The following is a 20,817-nucleotide window of genomic DNA, read 5'->3' as shown; positions in this document are numbered from 1 at the left end:
AAACCTATACCTAAGAAATCTACAGCCTAGATACTATAACAGTATTGCCAGCAAGAATACTTCAGTATACAGTGGGCCTTTGTTATCTGCTGAGGTTTGGTTCCAGGACCACCTGGAAATAACACAATCTGTGGATGCTCAAGTCCCATTAAATAAGATGGGACTTATCAAGGATTGTTATTTGGAATTTATACTTTTTTTTTAATATTTTCAAGCCATGGATGCTTGAATCCGTGGATAAAAAATCAGTGGATAAGGAGGACTGACTGTACTCTTGAACCATGACCATGATGTTAGAGAATCTGCCCCCTCTTCCCACTTGCTCTTAGTTCTTGGGTGAGCTAGGAAATTGTTTCCACCCCCACCCCCACCCCACCCCTTATCAGATAGGCCAAGAAGCACTGATTTAAATTTTCAGTTGTTAATTTAGTTGTTAATAAAAACTTCTAAGAATTACACCTCGTCATATCCTATGCTTTTTGACTATTCCTTGACTAGCTTCAAATGCAGTTAATGACACAAAAGCACTCAAGAGCTTAAGGGAAAAACTGGACCCATTTGGGGATATTATTGTATGCAGCAACATGTACATAGCCTGTGGCAAATGTTGGAAACAGACATTGCTATCATGCTGTAGAGTTCAAGGAAATGTACATCCCTAGTCAAGCCCCTGTGCTGCCTTTTGTGGATTACAACTACAAATCTTGATGAAAATCCACATGTACAACCAGTTTCAGTCTAATCTAGACCTGCTAGTTTAGCAAGGCAATTTATACATAGAAGCAACCTTGGAGGAATGTTCATCTTCAGATCAAGACCATGGCAGTGTAGATTTCCCCCTGCTCACCATGGTAGATGCGACAGTCAGGAGCACTTGTTATCAGCTTCGGCTGATACGCCAGCTGCGCCCCTTCCTGGAGCAGGGAGACCTTGAAACAGTTGTACATGCGCTGGTCACCTCTCGATTGGACTTCTGTAATGCGCTGTATATGGGGCTACCCTTGTGCCAAGTTCAGAAACTTCAACTTGTACAAAATATGGCAGCCAGGTTAATTACAGGTACTTGTCGTACCGATCACATAACACCGGTTTTGAAATCCCTTCACTGGCTGCCAATTATTTTCCGGGCAAGGTACAAGGTGTTGGTGATCACCTTCAAAGCCCTACATGGCTTGGGTCCAGAATACTTAAGAGATCGCCTACTTCCATACTGTCCGTCCCGCACTCTAAGGTCCTCGGGGAAGAATCTACTTCAGCCAATAAAATCTAGGCTAACTTCAGTCACCCAGAGGGCCTTTTCCATTGCGGCTCCGAAGCTATGAAATGACCTGCCGAAGAAGATCCGTGACATTTCTACTCTTACAGCCTTTAAGAAGGCTCTTAAAACGGATCTCTTCCGGCAGGCCTTCCCTACCTAGTTCTACTCCCCATTTACTGTGACTTATGTCACTCTGTCCACCAATTCTTCTCTTAAATTTAATGAGAAGAATTAAATTAAAATTAATTAAAATAAAATCCTTGCCTCAAGAAGAAGAGCCCTCCCTCCATGACATCATCATCAGGCCTAGGAGGGAGTGAAAAAGAGAGGCCCAACTTCCATCAGGCCTAACTGTGAATGTACTCACTTCGCTCTCTGTAATTTTATTGTATTTTATTTATTTATTGTATTTTATTTTATTATCTTTATTTTTACTGTTGTAACCCGCCTGGATTCCTTGTGATTGGGCGGGCTATAAATAAATCATTATTATTATTAGTAGTAGTAGTATTAGTATTAGTATTATTATTAATTTAGAACTTCACCAAGGCAGCATCTGGGAGCACTGCATGTGTAATACTTCTTTTTTTAAAAAAGGAGATGGGCTGTGGGCCTGGGAGGGAACTTGGGGGGGGGGGTTGGAGGCAGCAAAATAGTGGGGGGGCTACAGGAGGTCTATGGCCATATCCTTGGTTTTAAGGGTAGTGTAATCTTATATATTTATATATTTAAAGCCCTACATGGCTTGGGCCCAAGTTACTTAAGGGAATACCTCTCCCTACACAATCCGCCCCACACTCTCCGAACATCGGGGAAGAAAATATTGGAATATACAAAGACCAGACTAATCACAACTTGCCATAAAGCATTCACAGCCACGGCCCCCACACTTTGGAAGAGCTTACTGGAAGAGATCTGTCTTATCATGACCTTACATGCCTTCAAGAATGCACTTAAGACGGATCTCTTCCAGTGGGCCTACCCATCTGATCTTCTATAACTGATCTTAAAGAATCTTCTACACATGATTCAATAGTACAGAAACAGATGGCGATTTGGCTATTTTAATGACTGTGCATGTATTTTTGTGTGCTTTTATTGACATTTTGTAACTGTATTGTTAGATTTTATCTGTTGTAATCCCGCCTTGATCTGCAGGGAGAGGCGGGAAATATAAATAATAACAACAACAACAACAACAATAATAATATACAGAGCCAGTGTGATGATGTGGTTTAGGTGTTGGAGTACAACTTTGAAGAGACCTGGGTTTGAATCCCTGCTTAGCCATGGAAACCGACTGGGTGACTTTGGGCAAGACACACTCTCTTAGCTTCAGAGAAAGGCAAAGAAAACCCTCCTCTGAATAAATGTTGCCAAGAAAACCCCATGATAGGGTTACCTTAGGGTCGCCATAAGTTGGAAATGTTTTTAAGGTGCACAAAAAGAACACTCACATGTATGTGACAAAACCCTGGAAGTGTAAAATTTTAAACTAGGAACAGGCATGCTGGTGCCTATCCAACATATCAAATATCTTAATTTTATGATTTTGATGTGATGAACAGCAGTGTCACTAGGACAGTTCTACTTGTGTTTGTTTGAATGTGAATTCCTTGTCACAATGTGTGTTCTACTCACATTATTCTACTACTTTAGATTATGGACTTAACTGTCTTTCAAAATAATTTATAATAATTTTTCCAATAAAGATCGAAAACTGACAACCCCCCAACCCCCGATTTACATATATCCAAATATCAGCATTATTAAAACCATGATAATAGCATTCCAAAACATCAGCAGTGACTGAGGATCTTCTATATATAGATAGATTACTTGGTCCCTTTTCTCTAGAAATATCAACATAGCTTTTCCAATTGAAGTGTACACCCTGCATTATGTAAAATTTGTAAATCAGTAGTTTACAAGACATTTTAAACCATTAAATCTCAGGAAAGCTTTTCAAAACTAATGACAATTTCTATTCCTATTTTTAATAGAAGGCAGGTTATGAGCACTTTTATTTCCTAAGGCTAATGTCCAAAAAGCAATTCCAAAATTATTTTAATGGGTTTTTTTAATTTTGTCACACAGAATAAGGTTAATGTTTTTCATTTTGTCAGCTTTGAAAGACATCTGTCGTTCTGGGAACATCGATGCATTTAACATTGTCTTATGTTTTTCTTTGAATTTATTCCTCTTTGCTGTAATACATCATTATTTATTTCACTACTGCTCAAAACATTAGAAGTCTACCTATGTATTTGATAAAGTATTTATGGTCTCTGCTAAATTGTGGAATAAGGGGAAGAGAGTTTAGCCCATCTTTTCTCATCCATGGCCAAAATCTCTTTCCTTAATTACTATAATAATCAGATGTATTTCCTCTACAATCATCACCACTCCTCCTCCTCCATAATTTCCCATTGCTAGCATGAAAGATATTTATTTAAATGCATTTGGCTGTCAATGAACAGGTCATGAAGTATACCTGTCTGTAGCAATATGTTGTTTATATAGCTCTATTCGTACAAATAAATTATCTGAAGAGCTGTTCATAAAGGAAAGGCTAAAAGAGTAGAGATAAACTTCCAATAGCTTACCTTGAGTATATAAAATAGCATTTTGAAAGGAAAATGTAGTCTCTACCCCCACATAATAACATACCCACTGTCTCTGAGACAGTCGTGCCCTTGTGTCATCTGTTGCTATATATTTTTCATGGGTTTTAACATTTTAGTTGTAGAACCTAAATGATGAGTAAAATGTCAAGTCACCCAGAAAATAATATAGGCATGAAAACCAAAATGTTAGCTCAGCTTGTCTGGCTAGCAAACAGTTCACAAGAGAGAAGTATTCCTCTGCTTCAGAGATACTACTATGTACTCCGCCCGTTGTAAATGTTCAAAGATCTTTGCAAGATTATAGCAGCATGACTTACTGATACCATCACCATCATCATCACCACCACCTCAACCATTGTTACCCTGATTTTCCCTCAAAATTGGGACTCAAAAACAGTTGTTAAAATGCAACAGCATCCCCTAGCCCATTCTTTAAAAACTTTAAAATTCTGTCTGAATAAAAAGTTTTTAACCTGCTCACAGAAGGAGAATGCAGAGAGGGCCATTCTGGAAGTTGCAGAGTCTAGGGGCAGCTACCAAGAAGGCCCTCTCCTGTGTCCCCATCCACTGTGCTTGCAGTGATGTTGTGACTGAGAGAAGGCCTGTCCTGATTATCTCAGAGCTTGAGGTGGCTCATGCAGGTAGATACAGTTTGCCAAATAGTCTGGACCTGAACCATACTGGGCTTTATACATCATAACCAGCACTTTGAATTGTGCTCAGAAACAAACTGGCAGCCAAAGGAGCTGTTTCAACAAGGGTGTTGTATAATCTCTGTAATCTGCCCCAGTTAACAGTCTTGCTGCAGTTCTTTAGACCAGCTGATATTTCTGAATGTTCTTCAAAGACAGCTCCAAGTAGAGCACATTACAGTAGTCCTGGCAAGATATAACCAAAGCATGTACCAGTATGGCCAGATCCAGTATCTCAAAAAACAGGTGCATTTGGCACACAAGCTGTAAATGTGCAGAAACACTCCTAGCCATCACAGAAACCTGGGCCTCCAGGTTCAAAGCTGAGTCCAGGAGTACCCCCAACCTGTGAACCTGTGTCTTAAGGGGTTGTTTTGAAAGACAGTTGTTTTGAAAGACAGGTACATAACCCCATCTAGCACAGGCTGAATCCCTATTCTTTATTCTGCCTTCCAACTGACCAAGAGCACCTCTGTCTGTCTTGTCTGGATTAAGTTTCAGTTTGTCTGTTTTAATGGGAATCATGTGGCTTAAAACCACAGAACTTTCAAAGTCTACTGCAAGTCACAAATCATTTGAAAGATTAGTAAATATTGTTTATATATATTGTTCTCCTTTATAGTTCTGTCTCAAGTACAGTCTAGTATTTAGAATAGATGTTGCTCTTTTAGGTATAGACAGTGAGATACAGATATGTATGGAATTGTGGGACTTCTGCCCATCCAGATTGATGAAGCCAGGAGGAAAATTTTTGGCTTTTAAGGGGATCACTGATTTTCTCCTTAGTTGCAGCCTCCCTGTGATGTAGTGGTTTGAGTATTCTGCTTTATCACACTAGGGAACAAACAGGATTTAAATGAGAGTTAAATGAGAGTTAAACAGGAAACGTGGTGTGATAAACATCAGGTATTTCCTGTTTAACTCTCGTTTAACTCTTGTTTAAATCCTGTTTGCCCTTTAGTGTGATACAGCAGTATGACTCTGGAGACCAGAATTCTAATCCCTTCTTGGCCATAGAAACCCATTGGGTGACCTTGGGAAACTTACACTTTCTCAGCCTCAGAGGAAGGCAAAGGCAAACACCTACTGAAATCTTCCCAAGAAAACCCTGTGATACGTTCGCCTTAGAGTTGCCATAAGTCAGAAACAACTTGAAGCCACACAGCAATGACAAGCAAACCTCATCACCACCAAATTCCCCAACCCTTAGCCAATTTTTAGATAGATTCAAGAGGCTATAACTAAATGACAGATATGGTAAAATACTATTCAGTAAGTATAACATTACTGCTCCTTTTTAGTAACTAATCTTTTTTGGGGGGGAGGTCTAGCATCTTTTGCAGGAAGGTAGAAGGGAGAAATGCCCTCCTTCCTAAAATTATTAGAAGACCCTCAAAGAAATCAATGATTAATAGAAATTATAAACCATTTGCTAATTAAAAGTTCTCTCTTATTCCTTTTTTTGCTTAATTTGTATATGAAACTCTTGGAAGAGCTCTTTAGAGCAAGGTGTTATTAGACATCCATATCCAGTTTCAGTTCTCAATCAAAGTGAGGTGGTCATGCTGGAGAGTTTGGCTAAATAAATTCAAACCAAATGAACATAAAGTAGAAGATAATACTTCCTTCTCTTTTGTTGATCAGGTGTGGAACTTAGGGATCTTGATTGATTTTCCCTGTCCAAAATGGTATTTAAATACTGTTACTCAGCTACACATAATTTTTCCTTTTTCTGGAGGAGGACTTCCTATCTGGTATTACCATCCACCATCACTACAGTTTGAAGACAATTTATTGCATGTTCCTTAATCATAGAATCATAGAGTTGGAAGAGACCACAAGGGTCATCCAGCCCAACCTCCTGCAATGCAGTAACTCCCAATCAAAGCACCCTGAACAGATAGCCATCCAGACTCTACTTAAAGGCCTCCAAAGAAGGAGACTCATCACTTTCCAAGGGAGTGTGTTCCACTGTCTAACAGCTCTTACTGTCAGGAAGTTCTTCCTAATGTTTAGGTGGAATCTCTTTCCCTGTAGCTTCCATCCATTGTTCCAGGTCCTATTCTCTGAAGCAGCAGAAAACAAGCTTGCTTCATCCTCAATGTGACACCCCTTCAAATATTTAAACAGGGCTATCATATCACTTCTTAACCTTCTCTTCTCCAGGCTAAACATCCCTAGCTTCCTAAGTCTCTCTTCATAGGACATGGTTTCCAAAACCTTCACCATTTTGGTCACCTCCTCCAGACATGCTGCAGCTTGTCGACATTCTTTTTGCATAGTGATGCCCAGAACTGGATGCAGTATTCCAAGTGAGGCCTGACCAAAGCAGAACAGAGTGGCACTATTACCTCCCTTGATAGTCACCACAGTCCTATACATTTGCCTGGGTTTGGGTATCTTTCAGTACTTAAAATTTAACATGCAAATAGACATGCATATGATTGAACTGTCTGACTTTTTTTCAACTGTCTTATTATAGAAATGGAACAAAGTCATGTGAAGGATTCACTTGGCCTTTTGGGTCATGAGCCTGATTTGCTGCAAGAATCCATATATTTCAGCAAATTGGGTCTACATTGTACTAAATTAATATAATATTGTAAATCCTGACATATAAAGCATACTGCTTCCAAGGTTAGTGAGTTATATTTTGTGGGTTAGATTCCATTTGGTGCTGAACAAGGTTGTTTTTTTTTTTTTTTTAATATTTAGCTTCAGAGTCTTTCCTTACACAAAACACAAGATATTCCTATATGAGGAATTAAATGTATTGTTTCTATATGAAGGGTATTGGTAGTTTGTAGTATAGGAGAGGGGAATGTCATCCCCAATTTTCATAGTGTCTCCACAGACTGTAGACCATCCCTGAGAAAGGCTCTCCATCATCTACCTTCTTTTTCGTTTGATATAATTATCAACTATTGGGGTTTGAACTATGGAAATGGGAAGGGGAAGCATTGCTGTTGGTTTGAGGAAAAAATGACCATTTTATTTTATTTTATTAAAAAAGAAATATAAATGGGAAGAAGACATTTTCTGCATCAAATGCATTATTACACAGGTGTTGATATATTTTTAATTTATATTTATTTCAGGCTCTACTTGATACTCAGAATCTTCTAAGATCTCATATCTCAAATTTCACTTTCAACTTGGGATTTTCAGGGAAATTTTACCACACAGGTAAGAATCGGGGAAAAACAATAAAATCACTTGTAATCAATGTTCTTGCAGTGCATAGAAAGTGAAATGGATTTTGCTGATTCAGGTTTGTGCTATAAAATGAAATGAAATGAGAGTGAAGAACTCTTGGAGCCTGAGGGGAGGAAACAGCTTCCTTCAGGAGGATAAAACTAGAAAATAGATCACCTCTTCCATATGCTGTGAATTTTACAAGGTAAGGTAGTCAGACTCTAAAATGCCAGATATTTTCAGTATTATATCTGCCTATAGTACTGCTACATTATCCAGTGGTAGAGCAATTCTACAGTAACACTGAGATTGTTGTAATTTATTGAGTACTCAACTATCATTTTGGGTTGGAAAAACAACCCAATCAGTAGATTCTCGACAGGTGCTATTTAATATGATTGCCTCTTAAAAGCTTTGTTTTACAAAATCATTAAGAAATATTTCACAGCTGAGACTGAAACTACTAAATTGCAAAGTTTTTTTTGTAAACATGTTCAAAGGGAATGGTAGAAGCTTTGTTATAACACTGTTGAGTTGGGCTTAAAACCAATAATATTTGCAAACTACATTAATTTGTCAGCTACTGTTCTTCATTAAACATCTATGTGCCCCACCACACACACTGTCATAGCTATCATACTAGAGATGTGTGTTCCTTTTGTAATGACCTTGCAACTACTGAAAACTAGAATAGTTTTCAGCATCAAGTTATTGTTTCATTTTGCTTTCTAACTGACTATTTTGGTATTAATCTTGGCAAGTTGTTCTTCCTTTTAGAATTATGAGCTCAAATTTTTAATATATTTGTTTGAACAATATTTGTTGTGATAGCTGAATTCATATACCTGGAAATCTCTTTAAAATAAAACAAAACTAGATGCATTTTTCCAAAGAGTGTTGTCTTCTAAAGATGTGACACTTTTTAGCCAGCTTTTCATGACTGAAAATGGAATGCACATTAAGGTCTAGAATAGCCTTATTGAATCAATGGGATTAATGTCAATGTTACCTTATTTAGACATTGGGGATTATCATATGGGGACGGGATAGGGACAGGATCACTCCTCTGTCTTTATCTTGTCCATGACCATGATCGTGCAAAGGAAATTAGACATGTTATGCTGATCCTGTCAAGTCCTGTCAGTGAAGCGGAGTTGTATTAATGGGTTCTCCTGTTAATACTAAATGCCAGCAAATGATGAGACAATTCCATTTCACTCACAGGACAATGACAGGATCAGCACAATGTCTTGATCACTGTCAATTGTGCCTTCTCGACAGGATATTGTCTGAATAAGTGCAACGTCATTTGAAAGTCCTTCTCACAATCACGCGGGAAGGATGGGACAGGAACAGGACAATGATGTCCTGTCCCCCATGTGATAATCTTCATTGATTCAATGAGCCTACTCTATTTGGCTGACCAAACTGGCAAGATCATTATTAATTTTTTTTGGTAAATGGGCATACAGAAGCAATGGCACTAACTGAGAATGAAGTAAATTTGAATGGCTTTGGTAATGAAGGGAAGCAGAACATCAGATGGAATTTGATGCAAACTGATATGAGAAGAAATGGAAAGATTGAGTTCTGAAGATGTATAATCAAATGTTGATAAATTATCTATATACGTTACAGGTTTCATGGAATTTATGCCACTTTAATTGCTATGGCTCCATCTTTTGGGATATTTAGAATATTCTGCTAGAGTTCCAGCACCATAGTACAGGAAAGCGCACAAAAGCTGTGGTTTTAAAACTGTAGTGTTCAGGGTGCTTTGGACTTCAGTTCCAGAAGCCTCTGGTAGCTTGGCTGATGCTCAGACTTCTGCAACCTGAAGTGGAAAATATATGGAGGACCACAGCAATAGAGTTCTCTTGCAGACATTTCTGAATATTCATCACAAAACTGCAAATCCCAGGATTCCATAGTGGTAGAGTCATGAAAGTTAAAGTAGTATGAAGCTGCTATAATTGTATAGTGTAGACAGACTTTCACCTACCACTTATTTAAACTATCAATGCTGGATTGTGCAAAAAGTGCTAATTTGAATGCACCCACTTTACCATAGTATCACCATAAGTAGTAGTTTGTCCAATAGGTATTCCAAGAAGCAGGGAAAGAAAAAGCTAGTTTGCATCATTGCTACAGTGTGAACACGATTCAAGGCTCTCTGATGGCATGAGAAAGCAGTACATCTACATAATTACCATAGAACAAATCTCTTTATGTTGGCTCACCCCTGAAATGACCATATTGTTCAACTACAAAGTCATTGGTTTTAATGTACTCCTAAAATCTAATGATCCCAGGCTAGCCACTACATCATTTCAGCTGCTTAAAATGCTGTTTCCACTCTAAAATTACTTGCTTCTCTCAGACTGAAAGAGAAGGTGAAAGTCTGGAGAGCAAATCACTAGTGAGGAAATAAGAGTTATACCAATAGAAAGATTGAAGTCAAACATATGAGATTGCATATGCAAAGCCACATAAATCAGGATCTTAAAACCCTGGTGGTTAGTTTACAACATGTTCTGCTACTGCTACTTTTTCTGGCTGCCCCAGTATGCAGTGTCTCTCATGTTCCTTGATTGGAGTTTGAACACTGTGTTTGATGGTCCCTAGTTAGACTTATCCACAGCTGCACGGCAAAGTTGACAAGTCTACATAGGGATCACCAAATGCGGTGTTCAAAAGCCAGTCAAAGAACATGAGAGAGACACTGCAGACTGAGCCAGCCAGAAAAATCAGCAGTAGCAGAACATGTTATAAACCAACCTGGGCATAACGTGCTATTTGAAAACATTGAAATTCTGGACCATCCAAACAACTATCAGGTCAGAATGCACAGGGAAACCACTGAAATCCACAAACACCTGGAAAACTTCAACAGGAAAGAAGAAACCCTGAAAGTAAACAAAGGCCTGTTACAGACTGCCAAAATAAAGCTGCTCCGGGTCTCTTTGGAGGTATGCTATTTAAATGATGCATGGGTCCTAAGAATCCAGAAGCTGCGCCAAAGCTGCACTCCAGTGCTTAGGAATGGAGTGTGGCTTTGGCGTGACTTCCGGACTCTTAGGATGCATGCATCATCTAAACAGCATACCTCCAAAGAGACCCGAAGCAGCTTTATTTTGGCAGTCTGTAACAGGCCAAAGTTTGACTACCAGTCCTGAAAAACACTAAAATCAAGACTCAGCACATCCAAATGAACATCACCCAGGATCAGGAGGTTTCCCAGCAGACAACGGATGACGAATTAAATAGTCCCAAATCCTCCTTGCATATCCTCCCACTCTGAGGCCTTGCCATTCACCAAAAGACCAGCATACAAATGAACATGTAAATCACTTCTTCTTAACCAAGGGTCACACAGAATATATACCCCACACACCTCCATGCCACCATTCTCTGAAGATGCCAGCTATAGATGCAGGCAAAATGTCAGGAATAAACTCTTCTAGAACACAGCCACATAGCCCGAAAAACCCACAAAAAACTATGGATGCCAGCCGTGAAAGCCTTCAACTTCACAAAGCAACTTCTCTTTACAAGAGGCATTTCAGTCGTCTCTTTGGCTTCCAGATGCAGAATGGAACATGGACACTTCTTTTTCTTCCTTGGGCAGCCTGAGTTAACACAGTTACTTCCCTTAATCATTGTAACAGGATTTTAAAACTAAAATGAAAAGTTATTGATTTTATTTCTGCAGGAACTGTAGAGGAAGATGAAGGTGATGACTTGTTGCTGGGGTCTGTGGATGAATTCTGGTGGTTTCCTCACATGTGGAGCCACATGCAGCCTCATCTTTTCCATAATGAATCATCATTGGTGGAACAAATGATTCTCAACAAAAAATTTGCCCTAGTAAGTTAAAAGCATGTATTGTGGATTGGCCAGAAGTATTTTGTGTCTTATTTTTTCTTCAATCTCTTAAATTTAGTGCTTTCTCTTACATTTATGATCATGTACTGAAATACTCAATGATCAATCTATGTGGACTGTTATTCTCAACTCATTAAGAAATTTACATTAATTTACCCATGAACTTATGCTGCTACTAGATAAATAAAATCATGGTGTGGCATACCTCAAATTCAGAGCAGTTGTCAGCACAAGACTCCTGTATGTCATTTAGATGGACTGGCCCTGGCCAGTCAGATGATTTGAAAGTCCAATTTCTGAGCCTGTGGGGAAATGAAAGTTCTGCTTCCTAAAAGCCATGAGTTCCTAGCTTCAGAATGATACTGAAATGAGTAAGTACAAGAGATAACTGAACCATCCATCCATGATCCTGCTCTGAAGGACATAGTCATAGTCATTATTTACATCTTAGCCAGAACATGGTGTACATATTGGTACATCCTATGGATAAATAAACTGAACATTAAACATACAGCTGAGCACTGAAGTTAGAATTGCCCAAGCCACTGTATTCCCCATTACCATGTGCTGATGTGAGAGCTGGATAATGAAGAAAGTGGACAGGAAGAAAATAAACTCATTTGAGATGTTATGCTGGAGAAGAGTGCTTATGATACTGTGGACAGCCAAAAAGACAAACAAATGGGTCCTTGAACAGATCAAACCAGAACTCGCCCGGAAGTCAAGATGATAAAACTCAGTTATAATATTTCCCTCTTCTTTTTTTCTTCAAAAATGATATAAACAGTTCCCAATCTTTTGGTAATTATTTAATGGCTATTCTTTGATATAAGTATCTAATTTATCAGTTCCAGCTATTCTGATGACTTTGAGCCATTCCATTCTTTTTTAATTGGTAGTGAAATATTCTTCCAGTTTGGGGAATATAAAACTCTTGCTGCCAATATCATATAATATAATACCATAAAAATACTCCTTTGATGTTCTTATTTAATATCTCCAATAAAAAAACTTCAGGTTTTTTTATTTTTTATTTTGATAATATCTTGTATTGGCTTCTGTATCATTTTCCAATATTTTTTAGCTTTATAACTAAAGCCTAAATTTTGTCAAAGTGAGAGCTGGTATTATTGCAATTTACACAGCGTCCTAAATCCAATAGTCTCAAAAAGAGTAGATCCACTCAAACAGTAGAACTCGCATACATGTTGATTTATTTATCAAGTTTCCATTGATTCATTGGGTTCTCTCTAGTTGGGGCTAACAGTTGGATTTAGGTCAATATTACTTCAGGATTTTTGAACCTGTATTCTTGAGCAGAAGTATTTAGTGCCATGAAATAAGCTCACAGAGAGTACTTTAGGAATTTAACTCTGAAACAGAATTGATAAATTGCATTACTTACAGAGATAAGAATCACCAAAGGAGGCCTAAACTGAATTTAGTAAAATAAAAAAGAAAAGATTCAAAATCACAGAGGAACCTTCATTTTAAGCTTTAGACTATGAAGTTTAGAGATAGAGAGAGATTTCAAATCTGAAGAGGAATCAAAGGTTTGCTACTATGAAAGCATAGTATTTCACACACTGTTTTAAAATAAGCCATGGAAATTAACAAGTTATTCATGGAAAGCTACTTGCATTTTAGCAGATAGATGTCTCAACAGAAAACCAATAGGAATACAAGATTATCGCCCAAAACAACAACAACAACCTGAAACCCATGCATGATTCAGGTATTTCTTACCCAGTTTCAGTTAACATAGATGTTGACCCATCCTCTCCATAATTATATCATCCCATGGAAAGCAACAGGCCTGAAGTGAAGATGTTCTTGGTCATGTGGATTCATCATTAAGAATACTAGAAAAATCAGAATTGGGGATAGGTGCGGCCACCCTCTAATTAACTGCAATGAGCTCAGCATCTCTCTCAGTAATAACCTTTTCCTCCTGGGTTTACAATCTCAGTTGTGCTCTTGCTGAAGAGGAATTAGGATATTTAGAGTACAGCAGATGTGGTTCTTCAGGTGTTCTTTGTCTGCAGCACACATCACCCCTAGCTAACATAGGCAATAGTGATGAATGTTGGGAGATGTAATCTTGAAGGCTACATGATTGCTACCTTTGTAGTACTGTAAGAGAAGCAGACCCTCATACTGTATTACAGATTCATTAATTAACAATTCGTTCTGCCTATTTTTTTTTTTTTGCCCAAACTGTGTACATGTTAATCAAATTTCAATTATTGAAAGCCAGATGCTCTCCTGATGTCCTTCCCTCCCTCTCTCTCTTCATACTGAAATATGATAGGTATATACCTATATGCCTTTCACCATTCACACATAGGAAAATGTGTGTTAAGTTGCATAGCAGCACCACTAGAAAGATGGAGAGAGAAAGCTTGCTCATTATTTGTCACTCTTACTTGGTCCTTGTGAAGGTGTGCTGCTGTTGCTTGTGGAGTTTTCTGACCAACAAAAATGGCTGCCAGTAATCTTTGTCATCTTTTCGTGGGCAGTGTGAGCAAAAGCTAGATGTGAAAAGCAATACTATCATACCTACTCAAATATATGTGTAATGATGATGCTCATGAACTACATAGCTCTGATTGCTTAGCTTTCTAATCTGATTTTGCTTTGTTTTAGGAACATGGAATTCCAACGGATATGGGATATGCTGTGGCTCCACACCATTCTGGTGTCTATCCTGTTCATGTTCAACTTTATGATGCCTGGAAAAAAGTCTGGAATATTAAAATCACAAGTACAGAAGAGTACCCACACCTGAAACCTGCACGATACAGAAAAGGCTTCATCCACAAAAACATTATGGTGAGCTGTTCTGGTTCTCTTTCTGATGGTTGAGATTATATTCCCAGATACTTGTGAATAATCTCAAAGGAAAAGAATGTTATAAGGTTCACAATGTTTGAAGAGATGCCCTTGATTATTCATGTCCTAGCTGGTGAATGCACAGGCAGAATGCACAGGCAGGATAGTCTGGTTTTAAGATAAAGAATTATTCAGGCTATGTCCACACGGAGGAAAAGAAACATTCCTATCACATCCCCATAGTGACCTGTTTAGATGACACATACAGCCAAAACACTGCTACAGTCCATACTACAGGGTGATTCTCCAGAGTAAAAAGAGTCCCTTTTGCTCTGAAGCCAGAAACTTTGGATAATCCCCTGAGCATGTTGATTGTGCACCGGGGTGGGGATTGGATGGAGGAGCATCGGTGGTTGGGTGGAAGATGTCAGGAGGCATCCTGGGCCAGGCAAGCTGCTGACTTCTTCCTGTCTGGACATTCCAAGTCCTGTCCAGAGCTGTCACTTTCAAGATTGTGCAGCTCCTTTACTCCATATTGTATTTTAATGGGACTGGGACAGGATGGGAGGGGGAGTGTGTGGGCAGTGCTGCCAATATGAGTCTACTCTTGCTGCCAATTGTGTGGAGAGCTTGTCCTCACCATAGATCCAGAAACCCCAACAATAAGCTGGGTTTTCCTGTCAGTATGGACATGGAATCAGAAGGAAGAGATCAAGGTTGCCACCAACCATTATGCACATGGACAGCTTACAGAGCAGATGCAGAGGTCACTTCATCATAGTTTCACCCACCGTGATCGGATATATTGCAAATAGAGTAATAGTTTCCAGTTTGCATTTATACATAGAAATCAGCATATGTACATTTTGTGCAGACCTGTCTCCTCTTTTTATGTTCTCTTTTGATGATATAGTGGGCCCTTGGTATCCACTGGGATATGCTTCAAGGACCCCCTCCCATGGATGCTCAAGTCCCATTATATATAGTGACAGAGTAACATAGTGTCTCTTACATAAAATGATAAAATCAAAGTTTTCTTTTTAAAATTGTTTTTAATATCTTCAAGCCATGGGTGGTTGAATCTGTGGATGCAGAATCAGTGGATACAAAAGGCTGTATTTTTCCTTCTTTAAGGGAATACCCTAGCCCTATGATGTGTGGTTTAGTCTGTTGGGCATGAGCAATCCATATTAAGTGCATTTCATTCTTACAGTGGGAGAATTAAACACATGCTTCTGTCTCTTCCACTACAATTATTGTGACTTGGAGGTACTTGCATTGGCTGGGCCAATTTCCGAGGGTGGGAATTGTGTGGTCCTTCAAATGTTATTGTTCCAAATACAATTCCCAATATTTTTACTCAGCTATGTTAACTAAGGCTGTTCACAGCTACAGTAACAACATCTGGAATGCAACATAATTTTATTCCCTAAATTTGACTGTGCCCTATTGTGTCTGTACTTTCCCCCCTTCTCTTACTGTTCTGCTTTTGTACAGGTTCTTCCTCGGCAAACCTGTGGTCTTTTTACGCATACAATTTTTTACAAGGAGTATCCAGGTGGTCCAAAAGAATTAAATAAAAGTATACAGGGAGGAGAATTATTCTTCACAGTTGTTCTCAATCCAGTAAGTAATTCAAATATTTTGACAAAAATAAATAATGAACTAATTTACTAGGAATCAGGTTTTTAATAAGCAAAGATTTAACATTGTTGTGGTGTTTTTGTTTAGCTCCCATCTGTATTATGCTTAAGGCCATGTTGATAGAAATCCTACAATATACTGTTTATATCAGTAAAACTTAATACTGTAGTGCTTACAAACATGGCTGATTACCATATCTATATGAATTTATTTCCATTTTGAAGTCAGTGACACTATTACTGCTGCTAATGGTATTCCGTTTTGACATTGCTGTGGTAGGTTTTTTATGACAGAGCTTGCTTACTGATCCATAACAAGAATTTGTCTGCCTTTGAGCAAATAGATCTTCCTGCTGTTTTTGTTGCTCCTTTTCTTGGGGCTACCCCATTACTACCATACAATGAGGTTGCGAATCCTCAGTGAAGCAGCTAATTGTTGCTGGAATACCTCCCTCCTTATGTGGATTAAAACTGTCATACATTATGACATATTTTGTTGCTTCTCAAATGCTAGAAGCTTCTAAATCATTGTGACAGAGGCCATTCTGTAGCTCCCAAATGACATATTTTTTATTAAAAAAATCAACCCAAATTCTCAAGGAAGTTGACATGCTGGAAACACATAGGGCAGTGAATTCAAAGTTACATGGTTTGGTCACTCTTGAATTGTTCTCTTGCTCATTCATACTCTTTGAAGTACAACGTTCTAAAATTCAGCAGAGACCATCATTCTTTAATGGCTTTCTCTGCTCTTGGTGCAGAACACTTCATCTCTCCTGATTGTTGTCTCATTGCTCCCTGAAAAGCTATTTCCACTCAATTGGCAAATACACAGCAAACCATTTGAGTAGTAGAACTGAAAACATGCTCTCCAACTGTCTTGAATTAGCAGGGACAGTCCCAACCAATCTTCTGCCATTCTAATTTTTCAGCTGCTTTTAAGATATCCCAGTTTCTCTCTCCTCTTCTTCCTTTCTACTCAGGTTACTTCAGTTGTTGCAGATTCAAGTTCAGAGTGGAAAAGTAGTTTGTACTCAGTTAACTCAGCAGGGAAGAAGGAGGGGGGAATCTTGCCTTTCCCAGTAGGCTCAGGCAAAAGCAAACTGCTGCAGCTTCTCCTAGCTTTGTGTTCTTCTTCCTTAATAACTGTCACCAGTTTGACCACATTCTGATGTTGCTTGGCCAGATGTGTCCCAGTTTTCATCTGTGTACTGTTGGTGGATATGTGACAACAACACTTTAATATTCGAGTTATATTCTGATAGGTACAAAGTTTTCATTGTTTGTTTGTTGAATGTCAACCCTAGAGCTGCCCCCCACACACACACACAATGTTGCCTAAAACACACAAAAAAAGATGGTCCTTCACCCACTGCATATACAAAATCTCGGCTGGAGTTGAATCTTTCTTCAACAATATCTATGGGACAGTATTCTTCACTGCATCTGATTGAAAAAGACTAGTAGAAACCTATGTTGGATTCAACTCTGTCCTCTAGCACCTGGGACAATGTCTACTGCTTGAAGTGACTGATTCCTATACCTAATGACAGGGCCTTCCATATTACATTGAATAACATTTCCTAGAATGGAATACAGTCCACTTAATGAACCTATCGCATGCTACCCATTTCTTAAAAGTTATTTTATACAGTGGTGGTTGTAAAGGGGTTGGAGTAGCCAGTGGCAAACACAATGAGAAATTATTTCTCTGTTACTCTGTAGGCATTTGAGCAAGCATCAGATTACAAGTGACAACTAACTGACCTTGTCTTAATGCATCGTTAAAGGGATACTGCAGATGTGTTTCTTGTTGCTATTGCTTGAAGTTGTGCAGTGATTTTTAGAAAGATATTCAGAAAGATATTGGATACAATGATGTAGAAAGTACTGGAGCATGCAGAAATGTCAGGAATAAACCTTTCTAGAACTTGGCCTCACAGGCCGAAAATCCCACAAAAAACCATGCAACCAGTGTTTGCCAAACAACAAAATAATAACTTTTTAAAAAAGCTCCATCTATCCTTAGTATTCTAAGCTTTTTAAGCAGCTGATTGGAGAACCACTATTAGAGGAATGATCCTTAGACTTTGTTATATTGGACTCCACAATATATTCCTGTGATATTAATGTGCGTGCATGCGTGTGTCAGTACTATGTTTCAAGATTAAAGTGTACTCCCGTATTTTTGTGGATGGTTGCTAGACTGAACCAATATTTCTGACAAATCAAAACCAATTTACAGGATTTTCTGGGTTTCATATTGTACAGTAATAATAATTAATGATTTTATGATAACTGGATATTTGATAGAAATTATCAAATTTTTGTTCTATAAGTTGTATAAGAGCCAGTGTGGTATAATGGCTTGAGTGCTGGATAGCGACTATGGAGACCAGGATTTGAATCCTTGCTTGGCCATGGAAACCCACTGGGTGATCTTGGCAAGTCATACTCTCTCAGCTTTAGAGGACAGCAAAAGCAAACTCCCTCTGCACAAATCTCCCTTCCCCCCCCATAAAAACTTGGATAAGTTTGCCTTAGGGTTGTCATAAATCAGAAATGACTTGAAGGCACATAACAATAACAGTAGTGTAAGACTCGCTTTTTTAAAAAAAATTCCCAAGTTTTATTGTCCATAAGGACCTATTCACTGAAGTTTCATTCCTTTTCCATGGCATCCTGTCTTTCCTGGCGTTCAGGCCAAATCTTCCAGCAGAGTATTCCTGCTTGCATTCAGTTGCACTGGTATAGTGAACAGAAAAGGTGTTTTTGCTGTGGGGCTTAACACAAAGTGCTCCTGTTCCAGATATTTCCTCCCTCATATTTTATAGAATACATGATCTTCTCACAAACTGAAAGTGATCACCAGTGTGGTGTGGGGGATGTCCCTCAAGACCTCACTCCCCTCATTTCTGGACTTCCCTTATTACTTGAAGTAAAGGCACTTCTCTCTCTCTCTTTGTGTGTGTGTGTGTGTGTGTGTGTGTGTGTGTGTGTGTGTGTGTGTACGTATGTATTATCATCTGGACAGGTGATGTAGGCCACAGCTCCCCCACCTAAAATATCCTTTGTCCTTATATCCTCCCTCCCAAATATTTTTGTGCAACCAATGATGATCACATACCTGCTCGCTCCATCCCAGAAGACACCAGAGTGATACAAAAAAGGCTTATGTTAACAAGATCAGATTCAAACATTAAATAATTCGAGGACTATTGGGTTGGATCCAGACATTTGAGTGGAACATGGAAGAGGGTACTCTTAACTCCTACCAACAGAAAGGGTAGATAGCACTTTTCAGCAATTCACACTTGTGACGTGGCCTTCTTTCTAAGCCTTGAGGTTACCTTTTACCTCTCACTTATAGAAGACCCTTCATCAATGGCATCTGCCCAGTGTCTACCCTTTATACACTTTCCCTAAATGTATAAGGACTAGGGCCCCAAGTTTCTTCATCTGAAAAGTTTAATATGTTAGGTAATATCTTAGCTAACATGTTTATCTGTGCCTATACGGCTTAGAATTCACTCAGGCATAGGCTTCTGTTACAACAAATAAACACTGACTTTATTGAATAACATTTAGCAACAATGTAGCTTAGGTAGAATAGTTCAAATGTGGTATGGTTACATTAATATAACAGTTGCAGGCATTTTTCAGTTTCCACTTTATAATCTCCAAAACACTTTCTGTCCCAGTCAGTATCCTTCTCTGACCATATTGAGACCCTTCGTCTCTTTCTTCAGCACTGTCTTGTCAGGATATCTCTCTAACTTTCTTTAAGCCTAGTCAGATTCCCTATCTGACCCTCTCCCTAGAACTCAAGAACCTCCCCTGAACTTTCACCTCACAAAAATCTTGATTTTCTTTGGAAGACTTGGCAGATTATCAGATTGGGGACAAAACGTCCCTGTCCTGTCCTTTTTCCGTTCTTATAGCATGATCACGAGAAGATTTTCATATGATGTTGTGCTTATCCCTTCTTTATCCCATCCATAAAGCATGATTGACCATGATTGCATGAAAAGACTTTCAGATAATGTCATGCAGATCCCGTCATTGTCCCATCATTGAAGCAGCATTGCTCGGCATTTTACTTTAATGAGAGTTCACGTTAATGCAATACCACTTCAATGATAGGACAATAGAGCTGAGATCTGAAAGCATTTTGCAGGATCACAGTCAAAGATGGGATAAGGACAGGGGAGCAATCCTGTCCTTATCCCTTCTGTGTGTGATAATCTCCTTTGGGATGACCAGGGGGCTGCAGTAGGAATGAGGAAACCAACAAAAATTGTCTCTCTTGCTCTTCGAGGAAGTATTATATCTTTGTAAGCATTTGAAAATAAATATTCTGGCTTGGCAGAACCATACTTCCATGCCATATTTTTGCAGTAATTTTAAAATAAATATTTGGGGACAGAAGAGTCATATTTCTATTCAGTGTTTCACTTTCCTAATGCTACCACTCTCCCAAATACATCTTGTGAATGAGGAAACTAAACATTTTGGTTCTCAACCCAATATAAGCAGGTACAGAACACTGCAGTTCAGTGGTATATTTGTTTTGCAAGTCTTCCTAATAAAACATGACAGGAAGACATTATCAGTCTCTCTGAGCCTGTAGAAGAGCAATTACACCCAAGGGCTGAGTTCAACATAGAAACTTACCTGTCCATAAA

At 38.7% G+C, this 20,817-nt stretch overlaps 1 protein-coding gene across 5 annotated transcripts in view; it reads left to right on the top strand.

The window, feature by feature from the left end:
- LOC149313028 (bifunctional heparan sulfate N-deacetylase/N-sulfotransferase 3) overlaps nucleotides 1–20,817 on the top strand; it is a 77,597-nt gene that overhangs the window by 29,933 nt on the left and 26,847 nt on the right. For all 5 annotated transcript variants that reach the window (XM_089525893.1, XM_089525894.1, XM_089525895.1 and 2 more), the window contains exons 3-6: nucleotides 7,676–7,763; nucleotides 11,485–11,639; nucleotides 14,304–14,489; nucleotides 15,987–16,115. In XM_089525893.1, coding sequence (XP_089382019.1) covers nucleotides 7,676–7,763; nucleotides 11,485–11,639; nucleotides 14,304–14,489; nucleotides 15,987–16,115 — 558 coding nt within the window. The remainder of the gene's footprint in view (nucleotides 1–7,675; nucleotides 7,764–11,484; nucleotides 11,640–14,303; nucleotides 14,490–15,986; nucleotides 16,116–20,817) is intronic.

The sequence above is a fragment of the Sceloporus occidentalis genome, unplaced genomic scaffold (genome assembly GCF_023333645.1).
Source record: "Sceloporus occidentalis isolate IW3139 unplaced genomic scaffold, rSceOcc1.0.p SCAF_5, whole genome shotgun sequence".
Taxonomy (NCBI): Eukaryota; Metazoa; Chordata; class Lepidosauria; order Squamata; family Phrynosomatidae; genus Sceloporus; species Sceloporus occidentalis.
Note: the sequence above shows the minus strand (reverse complement) of the source record. Positions and strands in the feature narration are given on the sequence as shown.